Source organism: Canis lupus, chromosome 11, assembly GCF_048164855.1.
Source record: "Canis lupus baileyi chromosome 11, mCanLup2.hap1, whole genome shotgun sequence".
Lineage (NCBI taxonomy): Eukaryota > Metazoa > Chordata > Mammalia > Carnivora > Canidae > Canis > Canis lupus.
This window is the reverse complement of record NC_132848.1, coordinates 34,617,494-34,634,984: the sequence shown is the minus strand read 5'-3', so window position 1 is coordinate 34,634,984 and position 17,491 is coordinate 34,617,494. Positions and strand designations below refer to the sequence as shown.

General features: G+C 35.4%; 1 protein-coding gene across 7 annotated transcripts in view; it reads left to right on the top strand.

The window, feature by feature from the left end:
- RIC8B (RIC8 guanine nucleotide exchange factor B) overlaps positions 1-17,491 on the top strand; it is a 99,595-nt gene that overhangs the window by 55,786 nt on the left and 26,318 nt on the right. For all 7 annotated transcript variants that reach the window (XR_012039352.1, XR_012039349.1, XR_012039351.1 and 4 more), the window contains exons 5-7: positions 3,322-3,550; positions 4,290-4,385; positions 10,408-10,552. Coding sequence is in view for 3 of the 7 variants with exons in the window: in XM_072844233.1 (XP_072700334.1) it covers positions 3,322-3,550; positions 4,290-4,385; positions 10,408-10,552 (470 nt within the window). In the remaining 4 variants the exon portion in view is untranslated. The remainder of the gene's footprint in view (positions 1-3,321; positions 3,551-4,289; positions 4,386-10,407; positions 10,553-17,491) is intronic.

Here is a 17,491-nt window from a genome sequence, read left to right as displayed (position 1 = left end):
TATGGGAACTCTAGCTTTCCACTTGCTAAGGCTACAACCTTGGTCTCACACGTCACAACTACCTATCAAGAAATATCCTTCAAAATGTATCCAGATACAATCACTTCACTGTTACCATCATGATCAGTCACCTGAATTATTATAGTAACATCTTCATTCTTCTCACCTTTGATGTCTTACCATCAGTTCTCAATACAGTAGAGTGACCCTTTTAAAGTAAATTAGAGTATATCACCATCTAGAACCCTACAGTGGCTCCCATTTCATTGAGATTAAAATTAAATTATAATAGCCTGCAAAACCAATCTGCCCCCCCTATACCTATCTGATATCCTATCCTACTCCTTTTTCTGTATTTGTGGTTCAGCAAGATTAACTTCTTTACAGTTCTTCAGTCATACCACTACTTCTACCTTGGAGTCTTTGCTCTTCCTCTTCTATGTGAAATGTTCTTTCCCCACTTAGGCACATGGTTCACTCCCTTACTTCCTTTCAGACTTTGCTTAAAAGACACCATTTTAGTGAGGACTACCCTAACTACTCTATTCAAAATTATAACTCACATGTTCGGTCTTACCGTCCTGGGTTTCCTTGCCAGGCCATTTTACCACCTTCAATCGTGCTATTCAGTCATCTTATTTGTTTTTACTTTTCATTGACTGTTCTCTTCGTGCTGGAACATAAGTTCCATAAAGGCAGGGATTTGTCTCTTTTCTTCATAAAACAATGCCTGACACAAATAATTAATAAATAATTACTGAATTGAGCTAGATTAAATTTAGGAATTTAATCTTTTAGAGATCTTAAGGTTTAAGTAAACTCAAGCCATAAAAAAAAAAAAGATATGTGAGCCCCAAATATAAAGAAGATACATTTGAACCAGAAAGATTTGTTAATGGCTATAGGTCTACATGTACCATTATCATGTTCCTCGTTGTTATTTGATATTAAGTTATGTTAGGCCAATGATACAGGACTAGATTTTAGATTGCCTTCCCTCTCTCACAAATAAAAAGGCTTTAATCAGAGCATTAAGGAGTTCTAAATAGGCATTGCTTTTGAATCTGCATATCAGGAGGGGGCTGGGAGCATGAGTGGGAGGATGTCATGTCCCAGTGATTAATGATCTCTAGGAAGCTGAAAAGGGGAGAGTAATATACACAGTATTTCTACCCCCTGGAGTAGGAATGCAAACACCATTGTGCGGATCTGTGCATAGTCACTGACTTCCTGGTAGCTGGAGAATTTCATACACCCTTCTACCACAAATAAAACTGTCAGAGAAGTGACAGAGCTCAAAAAGCGGGCCTTCCTTACTTAAAAAGAATAGCTCAAACACAGTGAGCCAGAAAATTAATTTTGCGTTGTTTGGAAACCTGGTTGTTTAATAAGAAATGAGAAAATGGGAACTTTTCTTGAAAAGTCTATAAAACCTCCAAACATTTGTTGAATCAAACTCTACATTTTGTTTCTTAAATTTACCAGATTCTTGGAAACTGCTTATTTTAAATGAATTTAACGGGAAACATTCCTTTATAATGAAATGCATTATCTTAAACTTTTCAGTATGGTCTCTATGGTAGATTTAGAGAATCATACTATCAATGGACTCCAGTGCCTATTGCCCTATGTGTTGAAAAAAACCCTAACATTTCAAAATGGTTTATACAGTTTTAGAAAGTAATTCTATGGCAGGGTTCTTTCGTTTTGTTTTCATCCTCAGTGAATCTATATTTAATAACAGTTTCCAAATGCTTAAGTCAGAAGCAAAACATTTTTAACTCTAGATAAGGAACTACAGATATTTGCAAAAATTTTTGAAAGAAAGTTTGTGGGAAAAGTGTTGTATTTCAACCATTTGTGATTTTTTTTTTAAATAATCAAAATTAAGACCTTTGTTTAACAGTAGCGAGTAGTAATCACAGCAGCAGCAACAGATTTTTCATGGGGACCACCAAATAACTTGTATTTTAACCAGAAACTGTATATTCATAGGACTTGTTATTTTTTTCTTGGTTCATATTTTTTAGATACCCTTTACATTACTATTCATTGTTCTGCATTATCTAATTTTTAAACTTTGATCTCTTATGAATATTTTTTCCATAATGTAAAAAGAAGGAAGGAAATAATCTTGGGGAAATGAGAGCTACACTTCAAATTGAAAGAAAGAAAAAAATGTGTATTTTATTTCTGTTTTGTTGTTTACTTTATCTTTGAGAGTGTCACTATAATCTAAATTAAAAGGAATTACTATGTTCTAAATTAAGGCAGCATCGGATAGATTAAGCCCTGAGTTTGGTTTCCAAGTGGTTAGACTTTCTGATTGCATTTGCAAGAGTTTATTTTTAGTCAGGATGTGGTTATTTTTAGATCTGCTTCTCTGTCACTAGGAAATGTAATGCCTGTCTTTCCATTGTTGTTTATCAGGAAGTTCTGAGGCACAGGCTTAGAAGATCCAGTTAGCAGAGAATACTGCCTCCTTTTAGATGAAAGACTGTGAAATAATGCCTGAAGGAAAATCTGTTAATTGAGAACATGTCTAATTTTTAAATTATTAATGTCACTTTAATCTCTTATACACTAACAACAGAACAAGATTTTTATGTAATACCAAAAACACAAGGTTTGGGTTCCCCCTACTGGTGTGCATTCCAGGTGCGTGTATTCATTAATGCATAGTAGAAGGACCTACAGGATAGAAATTTGAAATGGCTATGCTGGCTTCTTTAAAGAGACCTGGTGATGAAAAAAAGATAAAAAGTACCATTACCCATTTTCTCCTAATGTCTTTTAAAAAATAGGATGATCTAAAAATTGTATTTTTTATGTCTAGAAAGAACAAAACTTAATCCTATAATATTTGGTTTTTAATGCTGTTGCCTCTGTGATAAGCTGCTTATATACAGCTTCTCAGATGCTTTATGTTATAATCTAAGGAATAATAAAATACCAGTGGCTCCACAAAAGGATTTAAAATCCCAAGGAAAAAATATAAAGCTAGCATTGTGTTGTAATAAAATTAAAGAGCTGTATTAAAGCTCACTAATTCCTATTTTAGCATTTCAGAATGTGACATGACATTATGTGATTGTGTCCATTTAACATCTGTTCTTTCTAATTTGTCATATGTGAACTTTAAACAGTTCTCTTTATTTTCTGTCTCTTAGTCAGTAAATGCCAGGTAATATTAAAGGCTTGTTTTGAAAAAGAAAAATTTTAATTGACTCCTGGAAGTCATTTCTGAACTTCTTATTATGTTTGCATTTTAAAGGACTATTCAGTAAAATTAAAATATTGTATTTTTAAATTGCTTTTCAGCAATGCAGTCAACCTTTTAAGCAATGTTCCGGTCTCTTGTTTGGATGTTCTCATTTGTCCATTAACCCACGAAGAAACGGCCCAAGAGGCAACGACACTAGATGAACTGCCCAGTGATAAAACGTCTGAGAAAGAAACTGTTTTGAAAAACAATACCATGGTATACAATGGTATGAATATGGAAGCCATTCATGTTTTACTCAGTTTTATGGAGAAGAGAATAGACAAGGTAAGGCTGATAAAATGGTGGCCTTGGAAAGATGTTTCTAATGTAAATGTGTGCCATATATGCAAACATCACAGGACATGATTTTTAAATTTCAGTTTTTTTTTAATAGCTGACATATTGCATAATTATACCCTGGAAATCATTTTATTACAATATATGATTAGTTACAAAAACCAGTGAATTTAATTGTTTAAAGCCAAGAATTTTGTTGATGCAATACCAAAATTGTGACTCGTGCCTGAAGGTGAAGGAAAAATTAATTACTTATCCATGTAGTTATTTTATAAGACATAGAAATAAAAATTATCCCCCAAAACACTTGATGATAAACACTTTCCATAATACCTAAAAGCTATCTTTTAAAAAAAATCATCAATATTTCATTTGGTGTGAGCTGCTTATTTTCTTTTGTATGTCATTTGCTTTGTCAGGTATATTAAAAGGCAGCAAGGTAATGTGGGTGGGCTTTCAAAACCTTTGCCTCATTTATGCCCATGGGCTGAGCCATTGAGGACCCCACAAAATGTAGAAAGATCCAGGGAGAATAAAAACAGACATTATAAACATGAACATAATTGATGGAATGGAAACATCGTTAGGAAGATAACTTCTTAAGTAGTTTGTAAAGCTTTGGTAACATAAAATGCCTCTCCCTCAAAAAGGAGTATTAATGTGCTCGGTTATATAGAGGAAAATAATGCTGTCAGAAACTAATATATATGTCTGGTTTTCTTTCTAGGGAAGTAGCTATAGAGAAGGTCTAACTCCAGTTCTCAGCTTACTAACAGAATGTTCCCGAGCCCATCGAAATATCAGAAAATTTCTCAAAGATCAGGTAAGTGCTTAATGCATATTATACCTCATAGTTAATCTTCTTATATGTCATTTTTAAAAATAAAATTAAAAAAAAAAAAAAATAAATAAAATTAATAAGTGGTATTCTTTCATGATGGTTTTATTTCATAAAATCAGAAACTCGGAAAATTTGTCTGAATCTTTGAAATCTTCCTAATCCAGAAAAAAGTGACCCTCTGTATTTCTCTGAGTCATTCAATCATTTATTCAGCAAACAGTTGAGATCTACTTTGTGCTGTGTTCTAAGCACTGAAAGACAGGTGAAGTCTTTACCTTGTGGAGTTTTCCTTACAGTGGGGAAACAAGAGTAAATGAATAAAGACATGTTATGATGGCAAGTAGTGATGTGCTCTAAAGAAAGACAGCAGGGGATGGGGAGGCTGAGGTGAATGGAGAGGGCCTCTCAGAGAAAGTGACATTGAGTAGAAACTTAGGTAAGTAAGAAAAAGATCTCTGAGAAAATCTGGAAGAGGAATGTGGAAAGAACAAGGTCAAAGTCCCTGAGATGACAGGATGCTTTGGTATGCTTATGGAAGAGCAAGGAGACTAGACCAAGTTAGTAAGAAGAAGAATGGTAGATGAAGTAAAAAAAAAAAAAAAAGGTAAGCAAAAACCAGATGGCCTAAGGTTGTATAGGACTTTTGATTCTCTTCTAAGTGAGATGGCATCGGACCATTTTGTGAGTTAAATTAAGGGGACCTCATTTATATTTTAAAATACTCTGGCTACTACATCTACTACATGTAGAAGAGACTAGGGCAATCTGAGTAGATGCAAGGAGGCCAGCTGAAAAGAGGTCTGATGGTGAAGGTTTGGAGTAGGATGTTAGTAGAGTTCACGGGAAGAATTCTTTCCACCACTGGTCTTCTGTCCATTTGCCCCTATCATATATCCTTTGTGTCTCCCCTTCTATCATGATGGGTGGATTGTCACAACTTTCTTCTTTGGCCAGCCTCTACACTTGTGTCCTGGATTCCTTTCCTTCTTATCTTCTCAGGAACTTTGCTCCTGAATTTATCTCCTTTCTTACATTAACCTTTATATATATATATATATATATATATATTTTCTAGGTCATTTCTGTCTTCACTCAAAAACATCTTTCATCTTAAAAACAAAAACACCTTCCCTCAATTCCACTTCTCCAGCTGCCTCCCCATGACTCTGCTCTTCATAGTGCACTCTTCCTCAGAAGAGTTTTCTGCACTCACTTTTTTCTATTCACCTTACTCATCTTTTTCTCCTGAACCCACTGTAATTAGGCTTTCATGCTTTCTACACCACTGCAAAGGTACTCATCAAAAGTCACCAACCCAACATTGCCTCATCTAATAGTTCTCAATCTTTTTTTTTAAATGTATTCCCCAGTGCATTTTAAGGTGACTGAGTATTCTGTCCTTCTTGAAATACTTTCTTCACTTGATTTCTAGGACACAATAGGGAACCTCTTTGCAATTTCTGAGTGCCCAGAGTCAATATCCATGCCAGTGATTTAAATATGCCTCTGGCTCCTGAATTTATATCTCTGGCCCTGACCTGTCCCCTCAGCATCAGACTGGTAACAGACTACCTACTCATCTCATCCCCTGGGATGTATAGTAGGTGTCTTAAGTTTAACATATCCTAACCTAAGCTCTTGATTTCCTGTTGCTTCATATTTCTTTCCTTCTGTCCACATTTTAGTACATGGTACCACCATTCACCCCACTGCCTTTTTTTGCCATATAGAGTTTCCCTTATTAAGTGAACCAGCTTCATTTTCCCCCTTTATGTGTATGATCAAGATTTAGTAAGCACCTTACTACATGATGAAGCACATTAGTAGATATTGCTGCTAAGGAGAGATTAGATAGTAGAGACTCTGTCTTTGAGGAATTTATAGTCCATTGGAAGAAAAAAGTAATACCACGAAAGCATGAATACTCATTTAAATCAAATAAAATAGTTAATTAATGAATTAAGGTCATTTCCAATTTGATTATTTTAAGATATTCTACTTAAAATAATAGGACTTGGTGAAGAATAATAAATGAAAAATATTTTAAGTTTTCTCTATTTTAGCTTTTTCACATAAGATTCAGTTTCAACTGAACTGTTTAGATTTTGCCATCTCTAAACAGGATAGCCAGAAAGCCTATTTGTTAAACAATATCTTTATATGAAAGCCTTGGGTCACCTATCATGTGGATACAAAGATTATGAAACCCACTTTTTGTTTTTGTTTTTGTTTTTTAAAGATTGATTGATTGATTTATTGATTCATGAGAAACACACACAGAGGGAGAGATAGGCAGAGACAGAGGGAGAAGCAGGCTCCATGCAAGGAGCCCGACATGGGACTCGATCCCGGGTCTCCAGGATCATACCCTGGGCTGCAGGCGGCGCTAAACCGCTGCGCCACTGGGGCTGCCCTGAAACCCACTTTTTGTCCTTAAAGAAGCACTACAGTATAAAGAGATGAGACCTGACAAGTAAAGATGATTAAAGACACAAGACACACACAAAAAAATCAGCTTTCCTTCTGAGAAAGATGCAGTCTAAACTATGATGATTAAGAAAGGCAGAATATAAAGTAACAGATGATTAGTTTTCATAATAGTATAAATGAAACAATGGCTAATTAATTATTATTATGCCCTGTAGTTAATATCTGATTAAATCCAACTCATGCATACCCAAAGGAAATTGGTATTTAGGCAGGTAGAAAGAGAACAGATGGTAGAAATTACTGACCAAGGTTGGTTTAGTCTGGAGAGACTTACAGAAGAGACAAGGATTCTGTGGATTGGACAGAATAAGGAAATGGACAAGATCTGTCAAGGAAAAGACAGATGGAGGGTGGTATTTGGGAAGAAATAGAATGAGTCCATATGAATACAATTTGTCTGGGAGTGATACATTACAATAAAAGCAACAAACTTCTGTTTTAAAAACTTGTTTTAAGAAACCCAAAACATAGCTAACAAAATTTGGGGGTGATAACCTTTGTTTATAGAGTCTTCACTCTAGAACAGTAGGCACATACTACATGAAATTACTCGTTAGACGTCTCATTCATTTCAATTCATTCAGTATATAGAGACCATATAAAACTCAGTATGGTTAGTGAATCAAATAATAAGGGTTTACTGTGCAATGACTTTGTGCCTATAGAGCACAGAAATTCTGGTGCTGTACACTATCAGAAATATTGAAATATGGCTTCTGTAAACACTTTGGGTAGATTATTCAATTTTCTGAGACTCAGTTACCATTTGTATTCACAGCCATATCTCCAGTGCCTCCAGTATTTCCTGATACATGGTAGGAACTCAATATAGAAAGAGAAGGGAAAGAAGAAAGTCAGTTGAATAGATTAAATAAAATGATATACACATGAAGGGTCTAGCAGAGTTCATTATTATTTGACTTTGTTTTTATCCTCATTTCCTCCTATAGTGTCCAGCTTATAGAAGGCGTTTTTAAAAAGATATCTGAAGGGTGCCTGGCTGGCTCAGTTGGTAGAGCATATGACTCTTGACTTCAGGGTTGTAAACTGACTCCCATGTTGGGTATAGAAGATAACTTAAAAATAAAATCTTTTTTAAAAAAGAAAAAATAAATGAAATCTTTTTAAGAAAGATATTCAAATTAATTCATTCTTCCATCAGCAAATATTTATTGAACATCTGTAATATGCCACGCACTGAGAGCAGTAAATAAAACAGAAAAAATTCCCTGCCCCTATGGCTTTGACTCTTGTGGAAAAAGGCCAATAGTAAAGAAATAAATACATACCATATCAGGTGGTGATGAGTGCTGTGAGGAAGATTAAGGTTGGGAGAGGGAGCACAAAAAAAAAAAAAATGCACAAGGTTAGTCATATAGAGTGATCAGGAAATGTCTTCCTATAAGCAACATTTGAACACAGATTCTGAAATAAGGGAAATGAGCCATGAAAGTTTCTAGAGAAAGGATTTCTGGGCAGAGGGAACAACAAATGCAAAGACCATGAGACGGGAAAGTCCATGGTGTATATAAGGAGTTCCATGGAGGTCTGTGCAGCTATAGCAGTGTAGGCCAGGAGTACAGTAGAAATGAAGTTAGAAAAATAGCAGGAAGATGGATTATGTTAAACCTATGTTGTGAGGACGTTGTTTTTCACTATGAGTAAAATGAGAACCCCTAGGAACTGGAAGACATTGAGAACAAGAATGATGTGATCTGACTTTCAGAGGATCCCTAGCTGCTTTGTGGAGGATAAATCACAGAAGGACCAGGGTGGAAGCAGAGGCCACTAGGAGGTTGTGATAATAACCAGTTCAGGTGAGACGTACCAGTAACTTGGTACGTCTAATATTAGAGGGTTTGGGGCAGCCTGGGTGGCTCAGCGTTTAGCGCCGCCTTTGGCCCAGGGCGTGATCCTGGAGACCCAAGATCGAGTCCCACATCAGGCTCCCTACAGGGAGCCTGCTTCTGCCTGTGTCTCTGCCTCTCTTTCTCTCTGTGTCTCTCATGAATAAATAAGTAACAAACAAATGAAGCAATTTTAAAAAATAAATAAAAGTTCCAGCAAAGCTGATTTTAAAAATAATAATAATAATAATAATAATAATAATATTAGAGGGTTTGCTAATATTAGAGGGGGTAGTAAGTTTGTCTGGATTATGGATATATTTCAGAGGTATAAACAATATAATTTGCTGGTAGATTGGATGTGGGATGTGAAAGAGAAGAAGCTATTTCTAAGGTGTTTGTACTAAGCAGTTGGAAAAATAGACTTACCATTTAATGAAGTGGATGGAAAACTAAGAAGAAACAGCTGTGGTGGAAGCATCAAGAGTTCTGTTTAGGACATGCTAAATTTGAGAGGCCTAAAACTCTAGAAGTCAGTAAAGAAATTAAGATAGAAATATAATTTAGGGAGCTCTCAGTATATGGAGACCATATAAAGCTATAAAACTGGATGAGATCACCAGTAGATTAAATGAAAATAGTGAAGAATGTTGCCCAAGAGCTCAACCCTTGAATGTTCCAATACTTAGAAAACAAGAAGAAAAAAGAGAATTGACAAAAGAGGCTAGGGTGGAGCAGCCAGTTGAGATAGGAGGAGACCCTGAAGAGGGAAGAGTCTGGGTGGATGAATAGGTGAGTGAGTGAGCAAACAGACAAACCAGGACATTTCCTAGGCCCTCTGCAAATCAATCAATAAAATAGGGATGGTGGTGATGTTACTACCTCCTTTGCAAAGTTATTGTGGAGATTGATTATAGAAAATATATCTATAGCCTCTATTATAGCATCTACCTAGAAAGCATTCAATAATTAATAGCCATTTTTATTATAAAATAAAACCCAAGTTCAGATTATTTATTTATTTATTTATTTATTTATTTATTTATTTATTTATTTATTTTAGTTAAATGCTGCAGGAATTACAGGAAGGGAAAAATCAGTAGGAATCAGAGTATTTATTCTCCCTGTGGAAGAAAGAGAAACTTGAACCTGACTTTTTTTTATTTATTTATGATAGTCACACAGAGAGAGAGAGAGAGAGGCAGAGACACAGGCAGAGGGAGAAGCAGGCCCCATGCACCGGGAGCCCGATGTGGGACTCGATCCCGGGTCTCCAGGATTGCGCCCTGGGCCAAAGGCAGGTGCTAAACCGCTGCGCCACCCAGGGATCCCTGAACCTGACTTTAAAATGGATTTTGATAGAGGCAGGCAAAGGCACCGCAGATGCTTAGATGATTAAAAACTCAGAAATGAATTAAAGTATTTCATGGTGGTACAGTGAAGAGATGTTTCTCTTCAAATGAAATTTCATTATAAGCATGAAATCATTTGAGGGGGTTTCTTTGTTTAGTTTTATTTGGAAGCAAACCTCTATTTTTTTTTTAAAGCTTTTTCCACTCTTAAAAAACTGAGCTCATAGACATCATAAGACTGACCAGTTGCATGGTACCATCCTTACTTACTCTAGTACCCACAACTGATGATGGTTTTTGCATTTCTGCCATTAGGTATTACCACCATTGAGGGATGTGACAAATCGACCTGAAGTTGGCTCAACTGTGAGAAATAAGCTGGTGCGCCTCATGACACATGTTGACCTTGGAGTCAAGCAAATTGCTGCTGAATTCCTTTTTGTCCTTTGCAAAGAGAGAGGTAGGTTAAACTCTCTTTGCTCTCTACTGTTTTATTTTTTCAGAGGGAATTTAAGAAATCTTTGTGTTAGTAGTGGCCACCTCATTCCACTCTTTTCAGAGCTTACTCCTATCTTCTATTAAAGGGCCTGAGGAGATATTAAAAATAATTTGAACACATTTTCTATGTGCTTCTGAATTCATTGAGATGTGTAAACATACTCAAATTAAACTTTGCCTTCTGTATCCTTAACCCACACTTCTTAATCTTGATGAGTCAGGACCTAGAGCCATTATGAAAAATCTGTTTAAGTAATTCAGGTGCTACTTTTTTTTTTTTTAAGATTTTATTTTTTTAAGTAATCTCTTCACTCAGTTTGGGGCTCAAAGTCACAATCCTGAGACCGAGAGTTGCAAGCTCTACTGATTGAACCAGCCAGGTCCCTCAAGGTGCTACTATTTTGATAACCAGATGAAGGCCTGGGTTAATTCTCCTTTTTAATTCCTCTTAGAATTAAAGCTATAGGAGTCTTGGTTTCTTCACTAAGCTATTTTATCAATAAATAATAATTCAGTGTGAGCTACGTAGCATACTATGGAAGTATAAAATAGAAGATGGAAAGTACAAAAAAATGCTTGATATACCCCTTACTCTTAAAGAAGATAGAGGTAGAGAGAAATTTTAAAATAACTATACTACAATGTAATAAACACCATTCTGTAAGTATATATAAAGTGATTGTCTTCTGAGGTAACAGCTAATAATTTTATTTTATTTTTTTAATAATAAATTTATTTTTTATTGGTGTTCAATTTGCTAACATACAGGATAACACCCGGTGCTCATCCCATCAAGTACCCCCTCAGTGCCTGCATCCAGTCATTCCCACCCCCCGCCCTCCTCCCCTTCCACCACCCCTAGTTCGTTTCCCAGAGTTAGGAGTCTTCCATGTTCTGTCTCCCTTTCTGATATTTCGTACCCATTTCTTCTCCCTTCCCCTCTATTCCCTTTCACTATTATTTATATTCCCCAAATGAATGAGACCATATAATGTTTGTCCTTCTCCGATTGACTTATTTCACTCAGCATAATACCCTCCAGTTCCATCCACATTGAAGCAAATGGTGGGTATTTGTCATTTCTAATGGCTGAGTAATATTCCATTGTATACATAAACCACATCTTCTTTATCCATTCCTCTTTTGATGGACACTGAGGCTCCTTCCCCAGTTTGGCTATTGTGGACATTGCTGCTAGAAACATTGGGGTGCAGATGTCCCGGCGTTTCAGATATTTCCTGAAATTATATGGATTATTTGCTCTTCAAAAGCAAGTTCCTCAAACAAAGAACTTTAAGATATCCAGATTTTTTTACCTATTTCTTTCTTTAGCTCCTGGTTTTATAAATGTGCTAGTATAAAATTCCCATCTAAGCTGATTTTATATTCCACTTTTATAAAGTATTTCAGTTTTGTAAGATATAATTTGAAGATAGAAAACTTAACTCACTTCTCTCAAAATCTTTAGTTCAATCCTTTTTTATTACCCAGCTTTATTGAGGTATAATTGACAAGTAAAGTTGTATATATTTAAAGTATATTATACAACATGATGATTTGGTACATATTTACATTGTGAAGTGATTTATTTTTTATTTTTTTATTGGAACATTGTGAAATGATTAACATGGGTTAATTAAAATATCTGCCACCTCACATAGTTACTTTTTGGGGTTTTGTGTGTGGTGAGAATGCTTAAGACTTAGTCTTTTATTAAAAAAAGACTCTTTTAGCAAATTTCAAGTGTACAATACAATAGTATTAACTGTAGTCACCATGCTGTATATTGGATCCTCAGAACTTATAATTGAAGGCTTATAGCCTTTTATCAGCATCTCATTTCCCCTATCCCCAACTACCATTCTACTCTCTGCTTCTAGGAGTTTGATTTTTTTTTTTTTTAATATTCTCCATATAAGTAAAATCATACAGTATTTGTCTTTCTCTGGCTTATTCACTTAGTATAATGTTCTCTAGATTCATACTTGTCACAAATAGGATTTCATTCTTTATCACAGCTGAAATAAATACACACACACATAATCTCCTTTATCCATTCATCTGACAATGGACACCACTTGTTTCCATATCTTAGCTGTTGTGAATAATGCTGCAGTGAACTTGGGAGTGTAGATATATCTCTTGGGGATAATAATTTCATTTGCTTCAGATATAAAAGTGAGTGATGGATCATGTGGTAGTTCGTTTTTTTGTTTGTTTTTTGTTTTTTGTTTTTAATTTTTTGAATAACCTCTGTACTGTTCTCCATAGTAGCTGCACTAATTTGCATTCCCACCAGTAGTGTGTAAGGGTTCCCTTTTTGCCACATCCTTGCCAATACTTATCATCTCTTATCTTTTTGGTAAAAGCCATCCTAACAAATATGAGATGATCTTTCATTGTAGTTTTGATTTGCATTTTCCTAATGATTAGTAATGTTGAGTATCTTTTCACAAAAATACCTGTTGGCCATTTGTATGTCTTTTTTGGAAAAATGTCTTTACAGGCTTTTTGCCCATTTTTTAATATAATTATTTGGGGTTTTTGCTTGTTGAGTTGTATCCATTGACTTCTTAAACTTTATTTCTGACTGACCCAGCCACCTTCAGTTCCTGTTAAGATGGTATATTAATAACACTATTTGATCAATATAATAATGATAATAAACATAACTATTATGTATGGGGGTATCATGTTCCAAACATTCTATGCCATAATCTCATCTAATTCTCATAAGAACCCTCCAGTGTCATAAATGAGTTAACCTGGCACTTGCAGTAATTTTTTCAAGGTCACACAGTTGCTGAGTGCTAAAGCAAATTTGAGTCCTCTTTCCATTCTGCCACATTTCCTCTTATAGTAATTATCTTCAACTTTCTCACATCTGCTCTTTTAAACAATTCAGTCCCTTCATGACTTTGAAAAAAGATTGATGTAGCATCTTGGAATTAAGTGACTGGTATAGTGCCTTGCATATGGTAGTCTGTAAATACTGGCTGAATTGAATCAGTTTTTCCAAAATCGGAAATGAGCTGTTTTTTAAAGTATAATTATGTATGTATACGTAAATCTAAATCACACATCTGTATCTCAATCAAAAGAGGTTTACCACAATATAACATTTTATGCATTGTTACCTCTGAGTAGTAGGATGACTGGTGACTTTTTTTTTAGTTCTGTGTATATTATAATTTTTCTGCACTGAGCATGCATTTCTTATTTACTTTTAAAAAATTTTTAAAGAGGAAGCTGAAGTTTTATTTCTTCTATAATTACATATCTAAATACATAAATTATAGATTTAAATATAATCACCTTACTAATGTGTTAGTGTGATAGCAGATATGGTATATGCATTTATAAATGAATTTGTTGTTTTTAATTTGAAAGGATTAACTTTGAAAAGCCAACCCATATTAGCAAAAGTGTATCATTTTCATTTGACTTTTAACAATTCCAGATATAACCATCAGCTTTTCCTTCCAATTTGATTTAATATGTAGTAGATATATTCTTCTGGAATAAAAATTTACCTGTTCAAAAAAAACCTTTTCAGCTAGAGCCAGGGAGTACAGAGGTATAAAGATAAACAAAATCTCTGCTTTCATGTTACTTACTTTCTTACCAAGGGTTACAAACTCACATGTCTGCAAATGCCAGGCTGGTAATAAACATGAACTGGACGTAAGATGATAAATGAAAACTGACAATTCATTGCTGGGAAGGCGGTGGGTTGGAATAGGGGAACAAGGGGATGGTGCAGGATTGGAGAGAGGACACTGCTGCTACTTAGCTCCATCTCATTGTTACCATGAAGGAACATATGGCTAACGTTACCACATCTTCCAGATTTTTCAAGAGAAACCAGGACTCTGGATTTTTACATAAAATCTCCCAGTTTTTAAGTGCTGTCAACTAATTCTAATTTAAAAGCATCTAGCCAAAAAAAAAGTTTGTAGTCTGCATTCAACTTGTAAGTCATCAGATTTTGGAGTTTGGGTTGGGAATGGAGGCATACTATATTAAAGTGAGATAAATTTCAAATAATTCATCAGTGTTTAACATTCTTCTTAAGGACATTCAAAGCTAAGTTTGAAGGTGAACGTACAACAATTAAGGCTTAAAAGTCACACCACTAAGTGGAAACAGCAAGCAGCAGTCAAATTGGGTTAGGAACACAGAGACTAAATTAAGAATGAAAATTGAAATGGGAGAGACACAAAGGGCAGGCTTGCCACAGAAAGAGTCATCCCAGTGTCTTAAATACCCATCGGTACCAGGCTAAAACTGTGTCCCCAGTGGACAGTGGCCCATAGGTTAACTTGTGCTCCTTCCTACCAACTTCTGTTAAGCCAAATCTAAACTTGTATTACCTGCTCTGCAAATTGTGTACTTTATCCAGGGGACTAAAGAGAGGCCTTATATCATATATTAAAAGAAAATAATTTATAATACAACCCTCCCCCTGTTAACACATTCATTAATTCCCAGTGTGTGCTAGGCACTGTGGTAGGGGCTGCATTACACAGAGAAATAAGGCTGGGACACCCTCAGCACATAGTGCCACAACTACAAGCTTACTTTGATCTCCTTTATTTCAGTCTCTGAGGAAGAAATCTGTTTAGCTTGAAGCTGAATCTCCCTTTCCTGCTGATCTTTTTGTCTTGGAAAGTAGTTACCCTCTATTCCTTTTTTAATTGTCTCTAGGTGTTGTACTCAACCTATACACATCTCCATGTCACTGTCCTTCACATCTTAGCATCTTGAAAGACTAATCTGTTTTTCCTCTTAGTATCCTTACTATCCACTCAGGCTTCAACTTTCTGCAAGGTAGGCTTCCCATTGCCATTCCCTACCTCCCAGATTCCATTGGAAGTGTTCTCAACAAACTCATAAGATAACTTAAGTTCAAAAGCAGTGGATATTTTTTAGCCTTTATCTTATTATTGACCACTCTCTGCTTCTGTGCTCCCATACACTCCTAGATTTCCTCTGACCTTTCTTTTCAGTCTTGACAATTGTCTTGGCCTGCACTTAATTGCCAGTGTTCCCTAGAGTTCTCTTCTGATCCATGTTCTCACTTAACATTGCTTCCTGAATGATCTCATCCTCTCCCTTGACATTCAGCCTGTTTGCTGGGGATTCCCAATCTGTATGTCTCTTAAACTATTGAAATTGTCATATCCCTCTGTTTCTGGTCAAGTTTTCTTCAATCTGTGTTCCACATGGCTAACAGAATGATTCTTCTAAAATATAATCTTGTCATTACTACCTTGTAAAACTTTCTAATTTAAAAGCATCTAGATAAATACATACATACATACATACATACATACATACATCTAGCTGACACCGAGTAAAATCCAAATTTTATTAGATGCCTCCATGGCCTAACATATATTCTAAATTCAGTTTGCTCTTATCTTATACTTTCTGCTTAGTCGTGCTAAATTTTTTATTCTTTCCTGATTATACTGTACTGTTTCTTGGCATTATCATCATGACTTGGCAGATACCGTTCCTTTGCATGGAATGTCTTTGCTAGTATAGTGAGCTTTATTTATCCTAGAAGATCAGTTTAAGTATCATCTCTGTGAAGACTTGTCTGATCATGGAGGCAGAGTTAATCATTCTCTCTTCTTTTACCATTTTTACTTTCTTCTGTTTTTAGTACTTTTGATATTTGCTATGTTCTCTTAATTTGTTGAACTTACATTCTAGACATTGAGTTTCTTTAGGTCAGAGATCATGTTTTCTTCATCTCTGGATCCCCAGTTTTAACATAGTACCTTACAGATAGTTATAAGAGTAAACATTTCTGCTGTCTGAATGCAGTGTATTGAATATGGTCCTGTGGATCTCTCCATATAAAGAAATAATTTCAGTACACTAAGAGAGAGGCATGTGCCAGGTATTGTGACAGCCTGAAAGAGGGAATGATAGGATAGTGTGGAGACAGAGAAAATCTTTGCAGAGAAATGGGAAACAGCCTTGGTATGTTTATGAAAGAGACTAGTTCAAGATGTGAGGAATGCACGATGTGCAGGAATAATAGGAGACAAGTTTGGAAAAGAAGGCAGGGGCCAGAAAATGAAGAACGCTTAGCCTTTATGGCTGATCTTAGAGGTTTTATCCAGGAAAGTGATAACACCATATTTCTGCTTTACAAATATCTATGAGGCAATTGTATGGAACAAGAATAGAGGGATATGAGGTTGGAAATAGGGAAAATAGTTAGAGGAAGCTACTAGTGTAAAATTTCTAGAAGTTGCAGCATTTGGAAGGAAAAGGATTATAAAACCTTCTCTACATAACAGAGAAGGGGAGAATGGTCTCTGGGTAGAATCTGGCTCTGCCATTCTTCCTCCTCAGAAAGAGCAGGACTTTTTGATTTCATGATAGAGTGTGATAAAGCCCACATTTGTATAAGCAATGATGTCATTACCACCAGTGCAGGTCTAACTGCAGGGTGCTACTGTCAGTTTTCCTCTGTTTATAGTGCCTTCTAACATCTTGATAAAATAATGGTGAAATATTTTTTACAACTTTCTGACTGAATGCTGATTTGTCTCATTTCTGCTGCAGTTTTACCTGATGATGTCATTGATTACTAGGACAAAAAAAATATTTTTATATTGTTCCTTTTTATTTTAAGGGCCACACAGAAAATCTTTCCTTGCCCTTAGCAGCTCACTTTTTCCTTTTACTACCTTCCCAGTACTGAATAGGCTATTATACAATGTATTTGAAAATAGCTCGAAACATTCCACCAAATAATGTCAATCAGAACTTCACAAAGAAAATATTTCTCACTATGAAGATTTTATAGTCCATTTGTCTCCCTTCCCCAACCCTCATTTTTAAAGTATTTTATCCTAGTAACAAAAGTTCATTTGATTTT